Raw genomic sequence first — 18,555 nt, 5'->3', positions numbered from 1 at the left:
AAAAAAAAAATTGACATTAAAAAGTAGCTATGGCTATTTTGGGTAACCAGCAATAATAAAGCATTATAGAATACACGTTGTATTTTAAGTAAAGGCATATGTTCATATTTTTGACTTATTTATAAACCAGTGTAGATGTTTGTTTTATGACCAAGTGTGAGATCACATTGTCTGCATTTTTCTAATTTGGGATTGGGCATGTAATATGGGCTCAGTAAATTCTGAAAGAGTAATGGAAAAAAGTTACGTTTGTCTGTTGTCTCATAATGTAATAATTATTGTCATACCTTTCGGAAAAAACTATTTCTTTATGGTGGGAATGTGTATTTAAGCTTTGTAAAAAGACTGGCTTGTTTTAAATTTCAGCTGCTGCATTTTTCCTCACCTATGAATATGTGAAATGGTGTTTGTACACTGATTCATCTTCGTATTTGATGCCTGTGAAGCACATGTTGGCTGCCTCTGCTGGAGAAGTGGTGAGTTGCAAGTTAGTATGTGATAGACTTCAGAAATATAAATCATGCATACTTTTTTTTTGGTACAAATTTCTTTTTTTAAAATTTATTTTCAAATGATACAAAAAAAGGAAAAATTGTGCCTGTTTAGGGGATACCATGTAACATTTCAATATATGTATATGCTGTCTAATGTTTAAATACTTCTTGACATTTTTAATTTTTTTATGGTGGTATTTATTTCTCTTAAATAATTTTTTTTTTTTTTTTTAATTATGAAAGGAAGAGCTGGGGTTGTGGCTCAGTGGTAGAGCACTTGCCTGGCATGCGTGAGGCACTGGGTTTGATCCTCAGCACCACATAAAAATAAAAACGAAGGTATTGTGTCCACCTACAACTAAAAAATTATAAATAAATATTTTTAAAAAATAAAATTATGAAAGGCATAAATCACAATAAATGTAGGTGAATCATACATGTCAGTTAAAAGATAGTCTTGGGGATGAAAGAAAAATTCAGCTGTTCTAAAACAAGAGAGAGAGTTCTAAAATAATGACACACAAAACATTAAATGAAAGAAATGGAAGAACCCTTTCACCTGTAGGTTGTGTTGGTTTTGTATTATGTCAGCATAACTGAGTTGGAACTGTTTTTCCCAAAATTCCTAGTTATGGGTCAGGTCAGCCACAGAGAAATTTGCAGAAGGTTCGTAAAGGAAGTTAAGCAGCAGCTGCATTTATGCTCAGAAGGTGGGCTTAGGGTTGGGCACTGTTGCAGCATCTCTCTGTCCCTGATCTCTGCTGGCTTACTGTCTTGGCCTCTGGCTAACAGTTCTCCAGCTCCCATCTTTCCCTGTAGCTTCTCCAGATTGTGGGTCAAGTGTCTGAGCCCTGCAGGGCAGGATGCTAGCTTAAATGTGGTTTATCTCATAGGTTAGTGAGAAATAGATGGGAATTAAGATTTGTTTTTTTCCTCACTTTACTAAATTTAGGGAATACTGATGAAATAGAGTTGTGTTATGTTAATACTGGGCAAAAAGAATTTAAGGCACCAGAGAGTCTAGAACATAATGACTCAAGGAACAATTCTGGGAGATGTAACAAGCCTGAACTATATGAATAACATAGTCCAGAACATATGAAGCAAAACCAGACAAGATGATAAGAAAAATAAACAGCAGCATAGTCTTACTTGGAGATAGTCACATCTCTGAAAGCATTCAGACTAGGCAGATGTAAACTTACTCAGGATGTAGAAGATGTGAACAACACAATGAATTGGTCTAATGGATTTATATAGGACTTCACCTCAACAGTTAAGAAATACATATTTCAAGCATACTTGGAAAGTTAACAAAAATGGACACCCCATTCCACAGGCGAGCTTCAACAAGTACAGTAGAGACAACGTTGTACATATGGTTTGACAACCGACTATAATGAAAACGAATGCCAGGTTGTCATTACCATGAGTTTAGAAAACAAACCCTTTTTTAAATAATTCATGAGATAAAGAAAAACTCATAATGTGAATGGAAAAATGTCTTATACCCAAAGCGTACACAGTTATGGTTTAAAATAGACAAACCAGGGCTTGGGTGGCGGCTCAGTGGTAGAGTGCTTGCCTAGCATGTGTGGGGCACTGAGTTCAATTCTCAGCACCGCATATTAATAAACAAAGTCCATTGACAACTAAAAAATAAAAAATAAGAAAAATAAAATAGACAAACCAAATCTAATTCAGAGGAACACTAATAAAAACTAAACTATCTTCACTCTTCTCATTAATATACCTTTCTCTATCCTTTCTCCCCAATATAAGGGAGAATTTCTCCCTAATTTCTACTAACATTATTTTTGTTAGCTAGAAATTGTCTATTCTCTACTAGTGTTATTTTCCCCCCTTATTTCCCGCCCCCTTTTTTTTTAAATTGATTTTGGTCATACCAGTAGAAGTGCTCTACCACTGAGTTACATCCCCAGACCTTTAAAATTTTTTTAAAATTTTGGGACAGGCTGTCACTAAATTACTCAGGCTAGCCTCAAATTTACGATTCTCCTCCCTCAGCCTCCAAGTAGTTGGAATTATAGGCCTGGGTCACCACTTCTGGCCTGCAGCATTGTGATAGGCAGAGTGTGAACAGGAATGGACTACACAGTAAAGGAAAGGGTCCTTAATTGAACACCACCTTTTTTCCTCATAATGGTATATGTTTACATTAGAAAACTTGGAAAATGAATCAGCAAATATAAATAATAAGTAACATTTACATAAAAACAATATATATATATATAAAACAATTGCAATATATTGTGGTTTTGTTTTCTATGCACTTTTTCTGCCTTAGCAAATTTGACTGAGAATCTAAATTGTTTTGTAATCTGCTATTCTTTGCTTACAAATATGGTAAATTAGGGTAAGGAAAAGGGAGATCTTAACAGAGAAATAAAATAAATACTAACTTTAAGAAGATAGTTTTAGCCGGGTGCAGTGGTGCATGTCTGTAATCCTAGCCGCTGGGGAGGCTGAGGCAGGAGGATCTTGAGTTCAAGGCCAGCCTCAGCAACTTCGTGAGGCCCTAAGCAACTCAGTGAGACCTTGTCTCTAAATAAAATGCAAAATTTTTATAGGGCTGGGGATGTGGCTCTGAGTTCAATCCTTGGTGCCAAAAAAAAAAAAAAAGATAATTTCAAAAACAGCTTTATTGAGATATAATTTATACATCACACAATTCATTCCTTTAAAGTACACAATTTAGTGGTTTTTCGTATGTTCGTAGGGATGTGCCATCATCGTGAGAGTCAATTTTCAAATATTTTTATCACCCCCAAAAGAAAACCCGTGTCTAGTATTAGTCATTCTGTGTTGTACTCCAGGTCCTGCCCCTCCAGACGACCACTTGGCTACTTTTTGTCTGCATGGCTTGGTCTGTTTTAGACATTTCATATAAATGCAATCCTGTTACTTGTCTTTGAGATTTTTTTTCCCTATTAAAGTAGTTTTCCAGATTCATCCATGTTGTAGCATATATCAGCACTTTATTTCCTTTTTTGCCAGATATTTCATTGCATGGATTTTTAAATCTTACTTATCTGCTCATCGGTTGATGAACATTTGGGTTATTTGCAATTTGGGGCCATTATGAATAATGTAGTTATCAATGTTCATGTACAACTTTTTGTGTGGACATATGTTTTTATTTGTCTTGGTATATAATTAGAATTATGGCCAGATGGTAACATTAACCTTTTCGGGAGTTGACCAGACTGTTTTGTAAAGTGACCTACGTTTTATATTTTATATTCTCATCAACAACAGTGAGGTTTCCATTGTTATCTGTCTTTAATTATAGCTATCTAGTAATTATTCATTGGTATCTTATTGTGATTTTGATTTGCATTTTCCTAATGGCTAACAGTTTTGAGAATTTTTTTCCTTTTTAATTTTGTTTTTTAGTTATAGATGGACACGTACCTTTATTTTATTTTATTTATTTTTATGTGGTGCTGAGGATCAAACCCAGTGCCTCAAGTGTTAGGCAAGTGCTCTACCACTGAGCCACAACCCCAGCCCCTTGAACATTTCTTGTGTGCTTGGAGAACTGCTTATTCAGATCTCTACTTCTTTTAAATTGTAGTTTTTTTTGTGTGTGTGTGGGTGTGTTGTTATCAAGTTATAGTTCTTCATGTATTCTAGACACAAGTCTCTCATCAGAGGTATGGTTTACAAAATTTTCCCCCCATTTTATTTATTGTCTTTCTACTTTCTTAATAGTGTGCTCTGAAGCACAAGTTTTTAATATTTTTTTTAGTTGTTGATGGACTTTTTATTTTATTCATTTATCTGTATGTTGTGCTGAGAATCGAACCCAGTGCCTCACTCCACCACTGAGCCACAACCCCAACCCCAAGTTTTTAATTTTGATGATGTCCATTGTATGTTAATGTTGTTTGTAATTTTGGTATCATATCTAAGAAATTTTGCCTGATCGAAGGTGATGAAGATAATACACCCGTGCTTTATTGTAAGAGTTTTATAGTTTTATGTCTTTATAGTTTTCTGTTTTGTTTTGAGTTAATTTTTGTATATGGTAGAAGAAGTGCTCTAACTTTATTCTTTTGCTTGTGAATATCTACTTGTCCTATCTGTATCTTTTTTGAAAAGGCTGTTTTACCCCACCCCCACTCCTACATAGAACGACCTTGGCACTCACATCAAAAATGAATTGAGGCGGGATGTAGTGGCACATGCCTGAAATCTAGCAACTTGGAAGGCTAAAGTAGGAGGATCACAAGTTTGAGGCCAGCCTAGTAAGTTTAGCAAGATCCTGGCTCAAAAAACAAAATAGGAGCCTGGTACGGTGGTATACACCTATAATATCAATGGCTCGGAAGGCTGAGGCAGGAGGATAGCAGTTCAAAACCAGCCTCAGCAAAAGCAACTCAGTGAGACCCTGTCTCTAAACAAAATACAAAAAATGCAAAATAGGGCTAAGGATGTGGCTCAGTGGTCAAGCGCCCCTGAGTTCAATCCCTGGTACTGCAAAAAAACAAAAAGCAAAATAGGGCTGGGGATGTAGCTCAGTGGCAGAGCACTTACCTAATATGTGCAATCCCCAATTCCTAGTACCAGCCCCCCAACCTTACAAAAAAAGAGTTCTGAATTCTCAGTTCTATTCCATTGCCGTATGTCTGTCTTTACACCAGTACCATGTCATCTTGACTATGTAAGTAAGTATGGAAATCAACACGAGTTCTTCATGTCTGTTCTTTTCAGTATTATTAGTATTCTTTGGAGGGGGGAACTTTGTCTGTCCATGTGAATTTTAGAAGCAAACATGGTAGAATTCTGAGAGGCATTACTTTGAATCTGTAAGTTAGTTTGGGGAATATTGCTATCTTGAACAGTGTTAAGTTTTTCAATCCATATACGTGTTTGTCTTTCCAGTTTCTTTCAACACTGTTTAGTCCTTTTTTTTTAGAGAGAGAGAGAATTTTAATATTTATTTTTAGTTTTCGGCGGAGGCAACATCTTTATTTGTATGTGGTGCTGAGGATCAAACCCAAGCTGCACGCGTGCCAGGCGAGCGCGCTACTGCTTGAGCCACATCCCCAGTCCACTGTTTAATACTTTTTAAGTTTTGTACTTTTGTTAGTTTATACATAAATAATATATTTTAAAAAAATATTTATTTTTTAGTTGTAGGTGGACAATACCTTTATTTTATTTTTATGTGGTGCTGAGTGTTGAACCCAGTGCCTTATGCATGCTCTACCTCGGAACCATAACCCCAGCCCCAATAATATATTTTTAATGCTGTTATATGAATTTTTTCTTAATTTTGTTTTAAATTAATTTATTCTACCATATAGACAATATTTTTTTTGTATATTGATCTTACATCCTGTAGCCTTGCTAAACTAAAATATAATTTTTTTTTTTTTTTTTTTACTGGATCCTTTAGGATCTTTTTTTATTCCTCTTCCCTTCATTCTCTTCCTCCTTCTCCATCAAAGCCAGGTCCCTATGCATACTAGGCATGTGATCAACCACTGAGCTATATCACCAACCCTAGTGTTTTCTATGTACAAAATTGTATCTATAAATAGAGATATTTTTCTTTCTCCCTTTCTGATCTTTATACTTTGACTATTTTTTTTTCCTCCATCTTTTTGGCACAGTTGCCTTGGTTGGAGACCCCAGTACAATTCCAGATAGAAGTGGTAAGAGCAGATATCTTTGTCTTGTTTAAGATTCTTAGAGAGAAACATTTATTCTTTCACTGTAAGTTGTGAATTTTTCATTGATGCCTTTTATGAGGTTCTGGAAGGTACCTTCTGTTCTTGGTTTGTTCAGTGATTTATTTATTTACTTTCGCTTCTTTGGAATTGGGGATTAAACCCAAGAGCACTTAACCATTGAGCCACATCCCCAAACCTTTAAAAAAAATTTTTATACTTATAGATGTTCAGCATCCCTTTATTTAATTTAATTAATTTATTTTTTTATGTGGTGCTAAGGATCGAACCCAGTGCTTCACATATGCTAGGCAAGCACTCTGCTACTGAGCTGCAGCCCCAGCCCCCCAACCCTTTTTAAAGTTTTTATTTTGAGGGTCTTGCTTGCTAAGTTGCTTAGGACCTCACTAAGTTACTGAGGCTGGCTCAAACCAGTGATCCTCCTGCCTCAGCCTCCTAAATCTGTGGGATTACAGGCATGAGCCACCATGCCCAGCAATTTATTTACTTTTTATTTATGAGGGCATGTTTAATTTTGTTGGATGCTATTTCTGCATCTCTAAGATGTTTGTGTGTTTTTTGTTCTTTATTTTGTTGTGTCACACTGAGAGATTTTCACATGTTGAAAGCACCATTTTATTTCTGGGATAAATTTCACTGGTCATGATATACAATGGTTTTCATTAATTTTTAGATTTGGTTTGCTATTATTTTGTGGAGGACTTTTGCTTATTTATAAGATGTTGGTTTGTGATTTTCTTTTTTTTTGTGTGATATTTTTGCTGGTTTGGTATTCAGATAATACTGGCCTCACAGATAATTTTTTTTACAAATTGTTTTAGGAGCTAGGATTGTAGTTCTTCGGTAGAACACTTTCCTAGCTTGTGTGAGGCCTGGGGTTGATCCCAGCACTGGAGAAGGAGGAGAGGCGAAAGAGGAAGACAAAGAGGAAGAAGAGAAGTTGATTTATAGAAATGTAGTGAAATTATTCCATTTTGATCAATGAAAATACATCAGGTTATATATGGAAAATCCAGGGAAAATGGAATTATGGAACAAATAGTCTCAGTTCTAGAATAAAGGAATTATTTTCTCATTCCTGTGATAATTTGAACTGTTGAGGCTGTGGCGAGTCACAGGGAAGAAGGATGATCTCTAATCCATTTTGGTATTTTTGCATTTCGTATTCTTTTATATATCTATCTGGCCATAAAATTTTATACTTTCCCATTATTTTGAAATAAATTTTTTGATCTAAGAAATCAGTTCCTTGAAAAACAGGTTGAAAGAAAAATTAGTCTGATTGATATTATAATCAGTGAGTTTTTTTTTTTTTTTAAATAAGATTTCTTTTGATATTGGTTTAAAAATGATTTTGTCAAGCCTAAGTTCAACTCTGGATTCTAAAGTAAAAGTCTCTACCCTGGGACTGATGATATAGTAATTTTTGAATAACAAACAGCATAAAGTAGTTCCTCTGATAAGTCATAGACACTTTTGGAATCTAATGAAACCTGTGGCTGTTTTGCGTTCCATTTCTAGGGACTTTCATTCCCTGTATGCATGGACCCAAGGTCAAAACTCCAGTGCTAGAATTCTACCTGAAAACTTGCTTAACCTTTAGTTTAAAAAGCAAAAGCTGGGCTGGGTTGTGGCTCAGCCGTAGAGCGCTTGCCTCGCAGGTGTGAGACCCTGGATTCAATCCTCAGCACCACATTAAAAAATAAAAAAAAATAAAGATATTGTGTCCATGTATAACTAAAAAAATATTAAAAAAAAAAAGCAAAAGCAACTTACACTTGATTTAAATAAATCTTTTAACCTTTTCTCTTAGGCTTATTTTTGGTGAATATGTTCTTATTCTAGAGTCTTATTACATGTGATTTATTTTGAGTCTTTTACTAAAGACTCGGGTGTGTCTCTTGAGTTGTGGAAATTCTGTCCTTATGGCAACTTTTATTTTAGTGTTCTTTCCTTCCTTTCTCCCTCGCTCCCTTCCTCCCTCCTTCCTTCCTTCCTGGTCCTGGGGATTGCCAGGGCCTCGAGCTTGGTAAACACGCTTTTCATCACTGAGCGCGCTCTTGGTCCCTGTCTATCTGTATTTTGTGATTGCATGTTAAATTTATTAGCTTCAAATATAATTTTATAAGTTCTATATTTAGCTTATGTTTTCAAATATGTTGTTGAAAGCAAGTGGCAAATAAAGAATTTGTGCATTCTGTTTCACATGAGATCATTTTACACGAAAACTAGTTTGCCATGTTGAAGGACAGGCTTTCTTCTTCAATTTGTAAACCTTCTGACCCTTAAACCTACTAAGAAATTAGATTTTTCTTTTGATATAGGGTTTCACATTCATGCTTAGGATAGATAGTAGTTGTTAGATTGTTCATGTTAATGACATAGCTCTTCATTTTTAGAAAATATTGTATATTCTGATGTTTCTAATACCTATAATTAATATTTTTAAGAATTGAAACTTTTTAAATGGAATCATGTTCTTGTGTGAACTGTTGAGCATAAGGGGTGGGGAAGGTAGACTTTAGAATTAGGAAATAGTATCTATAAGATTGGAGATAACACAGTTCTAATCATTGTTGTTTCTCATAGGGATTCCACAGTCCCTTAGGTGATAAGACCTAATGTCAAAAACCTGTTTATAGTTTCCATGATTCCTGGAGAAGCTTAAGAGGAAGATTGATCAGCAAGTGGGTCCATGGATTTAGGACGACACACATGAAACATTTCTTGATACTGATTTTTAATTGATTTTAAATTCAGGTACAGTTTATTATGTTGAAAAGTTTGCCAGATTTATAAAGTTTGTGAAAACGTTGGTTCTGATGCTCTGATAAACTTGGACATTCCTGATACTGTTCAGAATTAGTTTTCCCCATAAATACTAGAGAAATAGACATACCCCCTCCTGTCTAGGTAACTTGTTTCAGTTTCATAGAACATAAATTTTGGTTTCACATTCATGCAAAAGCCATTTCTAAAAATAGCAGAATGAAACAGGAGAATTAGAGGAGGTAAATTTTTAAGTGTAAAGTAAAAAGGAATCAAAACCAAAAATATTTTTAGCTGCCAGTGGTCAGAAAGGCATAGAAACCCAGACAGTAAGAAATAGTTTAGCTATTATTCTTCAGCACATTTGCTTTGATATAAACTTGTTATGTTAGAGATTCCTTAGAAATGATACCATATTTTGTTGGTGTCGGGTCTGTTTGTTTTAGTGATTATGAAAGCACCTTGGAAACAAAAAACACTGCCAAAATAACAACCATTCCCTGTAGCAGCAGCTTGATTAAATCTTAATGATGAATCAATACAACTATAATTACAACCTTCTATCTTATGCTTGTAAATTTGGAATATAGTAAATTGATCAAATGAAATTTAATATGTTACTACAGCAAGAAAAATCCTGCCATTTTTATTATAAAGTTTGCTGTACCAAATCTCTAAATCCCTCTCTCATTTACTTTGCAGCTCAGTTTCCAACACACACAGAACAAGTCCTGTGAGAAGTAGAATCTATAATTAAGTCCAAGGTGGGGGCAGGTTTACTTTAATAGGATGGATACTGTAACATTAAAACGGTAGTGATCCCCCCCTCCACCCTCAGGTCCTGGGGTGTGAACCCAGGGGTTCTCTACCACTAAGCTGCATCCCTAGCCTTTTTATTTTTCTTTTGATATAGGGTTTCACTGAGTTGCCCAGGCTGGCCTTGCATTTGTGATCCTCCTGCCTCAGCTTTCAGCTTTTTTTTCAGTTCCTGGGATGACAGCTGTGTGCCACCACACCTGTGATAGTCATTTTTTTTTTTCTTACAAGTTTTCAGATTTGACTTTTCTTGTGTCTTTTCCTCCTTGTACCTTAGCTTATGCTATTTTCAGAAATGAAAGAACCTTGAAAGTTTTTTGCAGCTAAAATTGTGTTTAATATCTGAGTATAGATGACACAGATATCCTTACACATAGGTGCTGTTAGATTGTCCTCTCCAAGTGTCATTCAGTTCCATTCTCACTAGAGATAAGAAAAGTAGGGAATATATCATGGTTTGTAAAAGCCTTTTCTGACAGCTTCTTATAGCACTTTTCCAAGTGTGGGCCAGGGAGTAGAAGATGTGTAGATCTGGGTTTTACTGAAGTGTTTATTATAACCTGCCCTGATGTTTTCTTCAAGGCCCGTGGTGCGTAGAGTTCTATAGCTGGAGGCTTCTGTGGCAAGGTAACTAACAAGGCCAGTGGACCTGCTTTGTGCTGCAGGCCATCAGGGGTCTTACTGGATACCAGATGACGGAAAGCCTTCCCAGCAGTGTGGCTGTTTACAGGATTAGGTTCATTAACGATATGAGGTGTGTTTGTTAGCCACAGACACATTCTAGTTATTGTGTCTTCAATAGTGGGAATTTAAGCTTTTTCATTTATGCTGTTAATATCTCATTTTAAAATGAATATGTAAATATCTTCACGATGTTTACTGACTGTTTTTTTTAAAACATCATTTTTTATGGTGGTTGTTTATTTTTTATGTGGTGATGGGTATTGAACTTAGGGCCTCATGCCTACGGCAGGTGCTTTACAGCTGTGACCAAAAGTCCTGACAAGAACAATTTTAGAGGAGGAAAAGTTTATTTGGGGGCATGTGGTTTCAGAGGTCTCAGTTCACAGAAGGCTGGCTCCATTCTTTGGGGCTTGAGGTGAGGCAGGACATCATGGAGGAAGAGTGTGGTGGAGGGAAGCAGCTCACATGGTGATCAGGAAGCAGAGAGAGACTCCACTCTCCAGAGACAAATAGAGACCCCATATTCCTGCTTCTGATGAACCACTTCTTCCAGACACACCCACTTGCCTCCATTTACCACCCAGTTAATCCCTGTCAGAGGATTAATCCACTGATTGGTTAAGGCTCTCATAACCCAATCATTGTACCTCTAAACCTTGCATTGTCTCCCATGTGAGCTCTTGGGGGCTGCCTAATATCTAAACCATAATACTGACCTCTTCTAAGAAGAACCACTAAGAATTCCAAGTTCCAGGTCAGCCTAGACAACTTAGTGAGACCCTGTCTCAAAACAAAGTATTTTAGAAAAATGATTGGAGTTGTAGCTTAGTGATAAAGTACCCCTGGGTTCAATTCCCAGTACTGAAAGCAAAAAGCAAAAACAAACTTCTACAACTAAAAACTTTTGAAGTGTGGCCTGTCTTTTGAATTAATCATGATTAATATTCACAAATTAATACAGGTTAACTCCCACTTGGAATTGTAATATTTTGCTAAACCCTGTGCGGCTGTATAATTTAGTCGTAGGGGATTGTGTGAGTAGAAAATCAGATGGCTTCCCTGGGCCCCAGGAAAGTGCAGAAGGGAGAAGATCAGAAGGGAGCTCACAGTAATGCAGCAGATAGAAATGCTCGTACATTAAGATGAACAGAGGTAGAATTGTTTGGGTATTCAGGAAAGGCCTCAAGGATAGTTAATCTTTGAGCCACATTTAATTTAACTGGTTTATTTTGAAAATAAGTTCTGTTGTCTATATGGTGTTATAACATGCTGTAATGATTGCAATAGTGAAGCAAATTAACATTTCCATCACTTCCCATAGTTACATCACTTCCCATAGTTACCTTTTTTTTTTTTTTTTTTTTTTTTTTGCAGTAAGAGCCACTAAAAATCTCATTTAGCAGGTATCTCAACTATAGTCCAATTCCGTTAGCTGACATTTGGGAGTGTGCTGGTTTGTTAGGTGGGCTGGTGCAAGAGGGGTATTGGAGTCCCAAGAAGCCCCTGGTAACCACTTGCAGGTTCCTGGTGGTTGAGTGTGGGTGTGACTGGGTCATCCTGAGGTGAGCAGCTGGAGGACCTTGCCTGCCACCGTGAGGATTCTGCCTTTCACTCTTGAGGGCCCACAGAGCGGGCGACAGGGATCAGGCTTGATGTTCAGGTCTAGCAGCTGTGCTGGGAGAGTGTTAGGGTCATCTCCAGGGAAGATCCCCAGCGCTGGAGAAGAGGGTGAATAGGAGAAAGTGGATTCAGGAAGAGGTGAAGAGGGAGAATGGGCAGAGGGGTGGTAGCTCTTTCAGAAGCCTTCCTGCGGTGTCCCTTCAGTGTTCAGCCGGGACGCCCTTGTTAGTTGTTGTTCTGTGGGTGCTGACTCTCCAGCCGACTCTACTGAGTTGCATTTAGTAAGCACTCCCCACCTGTCCACTGTTCAGCCACCTGTGGCTCAGAACACATGCAGAAAAGAGAGGAGGAGGACTGGGAGAGGAGGAAGGCTCGCCCTGGGTGACTGAGTGGCAATTGTGGTGCACCCCTGAATGGGCTGGAGGACCCCTGAGGAACATAATAAAGGGACACCTGCCTCCGGTTTCTTTCTGACTTCCTTTTCTAACGCACGGCAGACTTTCCATCTCTCAGATTCTCTTTTCCTTTCCTAATACGGTATGCAGCTTTAGTATTGATTCATGATCTCTGACAGTTTATTTAATTGATTATGATATTTAGTTGGTAGACAAGAGGGAAGAGGTGTTATGTGTTAGCTTTTTAAGAGCAATTTCAATTGCTGGAACCCAGTTAAACTAAGTTCTACTTTATAGAAAAACAACCTGATTTTCATAGAGGATGATGAAGCTGAAGAAACTATTTTAAGTCATGAATGTATTTGATCAGTTATTGTTCTAAATGAAAAATTGAATCCTCTCAAAGGGCCAAAAAATGAAAAGAAGTTAGGAAATTGTGAACCTGAACTTTGTTAATGAAAACTTTTATTTTGTGAAGTACTGATTTAAGATTTCTTGGTAACACAGTTTCCTTTGATTTATTCAAAATATGAGTGACTCTTGTTTATCTAGCCTTGAGAGATGCTAAGAAATGGGGTGAGAAAGGCTTCTTACAGAGATTTTCATTTTCTTACAGTGCCTATTGGCTGTTGTGTAGGTGGAAAGAGTCTGATAAGGAAGAAATATAATCTTATGCCTCAGTGATAGTGGATAAAATTTGAACCTGGGATTGTGACTCAGTGGTAGAGCACTTGCCTAGAATGTGTGAGACCCTGGGTTTAATTCTCAGAACAACATATAAATATATGAATAAAATAAAGGTCCTTCAATGTCTAAAAAAAAAAAAAAAAAGCTCTTTGGTTTACTAACAGCTGCAATTCCATATGCAACCAGAAGACGGCAGACTTGACACACAGATGAAAGTTTTTCATTTTAAATGGAGGTATAGAAAGATATGTTAGGTATTCTTAATTGGAAGCCTGATTTCTAAAGAGAATTTTGGGAATTACAGAAAGAATGTGGAATAAAATACATGTCTGTGTTCAAAAATTTCAGTATTCTGAGTTGTCTCCCTCATAATCATAACCTCGTTTTAATTTGCCATGTTGCATTTGCTCTGCAGAGTCCAGCATGGATTTGACTTTGTGATTAAATTTTGATTGGCTTTATATAGCATATTATTAAGTTTCTGTTGACTTTATTAGTAGAATTGCCAGTTGAAATATGAAGCATTTTCTGATATTAAACCTAAGTTTGTTGGATATGTGTGAATCTGTTATTCCTTTACCAAAAAAAAATTCTGGAGATGGTAATGAAAATATTTATATTTCACCCTTGTTTCATGAGCCAGATAGCTCTTTGACATTTAGTAATTTCTGTTATTTCAGGATTATGCATATGCAAAAGGCTGACATAATTAATTTCTAATATCAGAGAAATATTTATAGGTTGTGGATTGAGTTTCTCATAGAAAAGTCTTAAATCAGTTTTTTTTTTTTTTTTTTTTTGTGTGTGTGTGTGTGACCTTTACTGAAATAATTGGGGAAAAGATATAGTGTTACTGTAAGGTAGCATTTTTAGACTTAGAGGACTTAGAGGACAGAAATGAGATTGTAAAGTGCTGATAGCTAATGTGTTGGAGATGTGGACCTTGGCTGTAGCTGATGAAAGACCAAGAAAGTTTAGCTGCCTCCAACTCTTACTCTTCCTTCATTTTGCCTATTGTGATGCTGAAGTTCACTGTAATTTATCCACTTAAAAATGCTTAAATCTCTGTGCTACTTTCAGAAAAGTTTTTATTTATGTCAGATAAATAAAGCAGCATCAGTATTGTCAGAATTTAATTCAATTTTAACCTGAGGTTTATAATATTGTGTATGCTAATTGAATGAACCCAGCATTGCATTTTAATGTTGACAAAAGTTTGGGGCATGTATTTTCTTTATGGAAAACCTTAGTTGTCTTTTGATAAAACTTTAACCTCTAAGACATTGGGTTTTAATGAAAATGCCACCATTCCTATATCATGGATTTATCCTGAACCCCATGTATATGAGTAAGGAGTGCTGTACGGAATGGATTTACCAAGAGCCCCGTGGATTACTTTATCTTTATTTCCTTTCATAGAACTACAATACTGTAGCAAGTTGTAGCAGTGAAATACTCTGGTATCTGGATTCAAGTCTAAGATCAGAGTTAGTAGAAAACCATGCTGAAAAGGCACAGAGGTACTAGAGGAAGTAGCTGCAAGCATTCCTGTGTAGCTCTGCTCCTAGGCCAAAATGCTGCTCCACAGAAGTCAGCAAGCCCCTCTGGTGCTTTGTACCCCTTCAGTTATTTCAATTACTTTTTATCTGAGAACATTTTCAGAGTTTTTCTTCTGCTTCTATATTTTAAAGAAATAAAAATATGAAGGGTTGTGAAGTGTGAAGTTCCATAAATATTTATGCCAAGCCTCGAAAGTAAACAAATTCTATTTTCTTGACATATTGGGGTCATATTTCACTATTTACCACTTGAATTGAAAAATACAAGAAGTTAGTATGCGCTCCACCCCCGCCCCCCCTTCCTTTTCTCTTGTATTTAAAATGTTTGAGTTTTAGGTGCTGGGATCGGTCCTTTAGGTTTATGTAAGCCATTGGACTTTATTTTCTATCGTTGTTTATGTTCCTGAGTTTTATACTCTTATTAAAAGAAATAATGTATATGCAACTTTAGGCCTCACCGTAAACTACTTAATCTATTTTTGTGGATTTATTGTTACTAAATTAAAAATAAATGTTTTTCTTATCAAAGCTAATTAATAGGTAGGTTTGCAGCTAAAAGCCCATTTTAAATTATTCCATTCATTTTCTGTTCTTCCTCACCTAAAACCTTCGGTCTATACCAGAAATTTTTGTTCTTTGAAATTGCTATTTAAAAAAAAAAGCCAGATGCCGTGGTGCACACCACTTGTATATATCCCAGCACTGTGGGAGGCAGGAGTATCGCAAATATGAAGCCAGCCTCAGCAACTTGGCAAGGCCCAAGTAACTTATCAATACCCTGTCTCAAAAAAAAAAAAAAAAGCTGGGCTTTTTGAGACCCTGTCTCAAAAAAAAAGGTCAGTGGCTCAGGGATAAAGTACCTCTGGGTTCAATCCCCAGTACCCATCCGTACCCTTCCCATTAAAAGAAAAACAACAAAACCTTATGAAGTAATAATATATGCTAATTTTAGAAAATATAATCAGAAAAGAAGAATCATTAACTATAATTCCACTTTATATTTATTTATTTATGTTTTTAGTCTTCATATAAGCATATGTGTAGGCTATTGAGTATAAAGAAAACATTTAAAACATTATGGGGTATTGGAAAGTCATTTCTGGCATTTTTTTGTGGGGGGGTGATTTTTTTCCTCTTGGGTAATTTGCATGCACTTTCTATGTAAAATAATATAAAAAAATATATAGTAGAGAGATTTTTCCCTCAGTTGATTAGTAAGGTTGCTACATATTGTCTTCTTTTTTTTTTTAAAAAATTATTTTTTAGTTGTAGTTGGACACAATACCTTTATTTTATTTATTTTTAAGTGGTGTTGAGGATCAAACCCAGCACCTCGCGCGTGCTATGCGAGGCTCTACTACATATTGTCTTCTTGACCAGAAGGTCTTAGGGTTTAGTAGAAGAGAAAATAATGTATGTATTTTTAAAGTTATACAGATTAAGTTAATAAGTAAAAAAGAAGGTCAGAGAATTTATATAGGAATTAAGAATAAGGAGGGGATATATTTTTAGGCAGAGAAGAGAAAGTGTGTTGGTGGGAAACTAATAATTATAGAATCTGTAACCTAAAAGGATGCTATAAAGATTTCTGGTTCAGGTCAAATAAGAAAAATGATACATAATTATGTAAGCATATACATTTTAATTTTGTCAGTTAAAAAATAAAAGTGAAAACTTTAGAGAAAAATGAGACCTAAGAAAGCCAGGGAATACTCAAGTGGCCACATAGAGTTGGGGGTCACAGTTACAGCCTAAAGACCTTTAGCCAGACCTTCTCGTGTTGAACCTGTGCAGAAGCAGGAGGTGGCACCTGAGCCTAGGGGTCTGGGTGCTCTCCACACCTCCATGCTCCACCTTTTTCCAAGCCTCTGTCCTCTAGTGTCCATCTCTTTCCTGTATTGTTGGCCTCTCCCTGCGCTTCCTTCATCCTGAGTGCAGATACAGCCTTTGGCACTAAAACAGGAAGGCAAGACACCCACCCCCTTTAACTATGAGCTCCTTTCTCTCCTTCCCCTGCTTCTGTCCTGTTTTGTGGTGTGCTGAGAGCTACAGCCGAGTCGGAATGGCCCCTGGCATTTTGCCAATAGTATTGGTTGAGAGGCGAGCCATTAAGATGATGCTGGATTGATTCAATTGTATATTAGACCTTTACTGTCCAACTCTGGTGCCCGCTACTTTGGAGTTCTCCTGAGGATTGCCTGGGGAGTTCCTGTTGGTTGGGGAAGTTCCAGGAGAGGGATTTCCAGTTGGTGTGTGGTGTGTCCAGGGAGAAGGCCACGTGGGTAGCGTGCGTGGAAATTCGGAAATAAAGTTTGTTCCTGCTTGAGTGGCTCGTGATTTGTGCCCAGCCAGACTGTGGCAGTGGTGGTGCCATGGCTTGACCCCAGGGCATCAGGCCAGCTAGGCAGACACTGCACACTGAGCTACAGCCCCAACTCCTGCCGGCAGCAGTCTACATTTTCCCCTCTGTGTCAGTAAACCATTTCTTCTTTTTCTCCTTCTTATTTTTAAAAATTTATTTATTTTTGTGGTGCTGGGAATTGAATGCAGAGCCTCATGCATGCGAGGTAAATGCTCTACCACTGCACTGAGCCATGTCCCCAGCCCCTGTAAATTACTGGTGACTTCCCTGCCCAACCCCTCTGTTGAAATGGTTATTATTAGAATAACCCTCATATTTGTCCTGCTCAGGTCTCGCCACACACTGCTGTGCAAGTCTCCATGCAGGGCTTCTGGTCCCCTTCAGTGTCAAGCCGGTTCTTGGTTGCTTGCAGTTGAGCTGATCCTATCTACGCAGTGGAAAGACAGGTCTTCCTGGAAGACTGGCAGACAAGGTTGAGCCACCTTCTGCGGTTCCCTGGCCAGCAGAATACTGACCAGGCTTTGATGCAGTGGTCCTTGCCCCTCCCTAGACCTGCACATGCTCAGCCTTCCTAATTGGGTGCAAAGCGATACCTACTAGGAAGAATGTGAGAAAGACAGAGGAGTCTGCTTGTTGCTTGAGCAGTGTGATGAGGGGATGGTGGAGGAGAGATGATATGCCTATGTGCCAGGCTTTCACTTTCTTCCTTTCTTTTTCTTTTAATATTTTTTAGTTGTCAGTGGACCTTTATTTTATTTATTGATATGTGGTTCTGAGCATTGAACCCAGTGCTCCACACATGCTAGGCGAGCTCTCTGCCACTGAGCCCCAGCCCAGCCCCTTCGGGTGCTGAGGATAGAACCCAGGCCTCACATGTGAGGCGAAATGCTCTGCCACGGAGCCACATCCCCAGCCCCAGTGGGATGAGTTTTAAGAACATATATTATTAAACCTAACACATCCCTAGTGTTACTATTTCAGTGTATAACCAGTGTTGTTAATGAGTATTTCCCATTTTTTCATACCCAGTTTAAAGATCTGATGTGTATGGTACACTGGGTTGGGGCTATGCACTCACTGCTGAGTTGCTTATTCCCAGACAATTTGTGACATACCAAATGTCATTTATTGACATAATTAAATATCATTTATCATCAGTGTTTTGATACTTGTGTCCAGAAAAGCTGTTACCTCTGTGACTGACTCAGATTCATTTGTGGCTCTTAAAATACATGCAGGACCAGAGAGAGACTGGGTGGTGACCAAGAAGGCTGGCCACAGCGAGGCCTGCACCTCAGGTGTGTGTGGCTTGATGCTGCCACTGTTGGGTTGATCCAAGACCTCGGTGCCTCTGTCACTGAGTACTGCTGCTATACTGAATGTTAAACTGTCCCTGTCCTCTGGAACAGTGGGAACATAATTCAAGAGGTTGAAGCAATTTTACATTTT

The 18,555-nt window shown here is 37.5% G+C and overlaps 1 protein-coding gene across 7 annotated transcripts in view; it reads left to right on the top strand.

Moving 5' to 3' along the window:
• The window catches only part of Slc25a26 (solute carrier family 25 member 26), a 130,468-nt gene that overhangs the window by 13,575 nt on the left and 98,338 nt on the right, over nucleotides 1-18,555 (top strand). For all 7 annotated transcript variants that reach the window (XR_009227547.1, XM_058582072.1, XM_046452980.2 and 4 more), the window contains one exon: nucleotides 367-476. Coding sequence is in view for 6 of the 7 variants with exons in the window: in XM_058582072.1 (XP_058438055.1) it covers nucleotides 367-476 (110 nt within the window). In the remaining variant the exon portion in view is untranslated. The remainder of the gene's footprint in view (nucleotides 1-366; nucleotides 477-18,555) is intronic.

This window comes from Marmota monax, unplaced genomic scaffold, assembly GCF_021218885.2.
Source record: "Marmota monax isolate L192 unplaced genomic scaffold, Marmota_monax_Labrador192_F-V1.1 WCK01_AAM20220418_F8-fsc00042, whole genome shotgun sequence".
In the NCBI taxonomy this organism is placed as follows: Eukaryota; Metazoa; Chordata; class Mammalia; order Rodentia; family Sciuridae; genus Marmota; species Marmota monax.
Note: the sequence above shows the minus strand (reverse complement) of the source record. Positions and strands in the feature narration are given on the sequence as shown.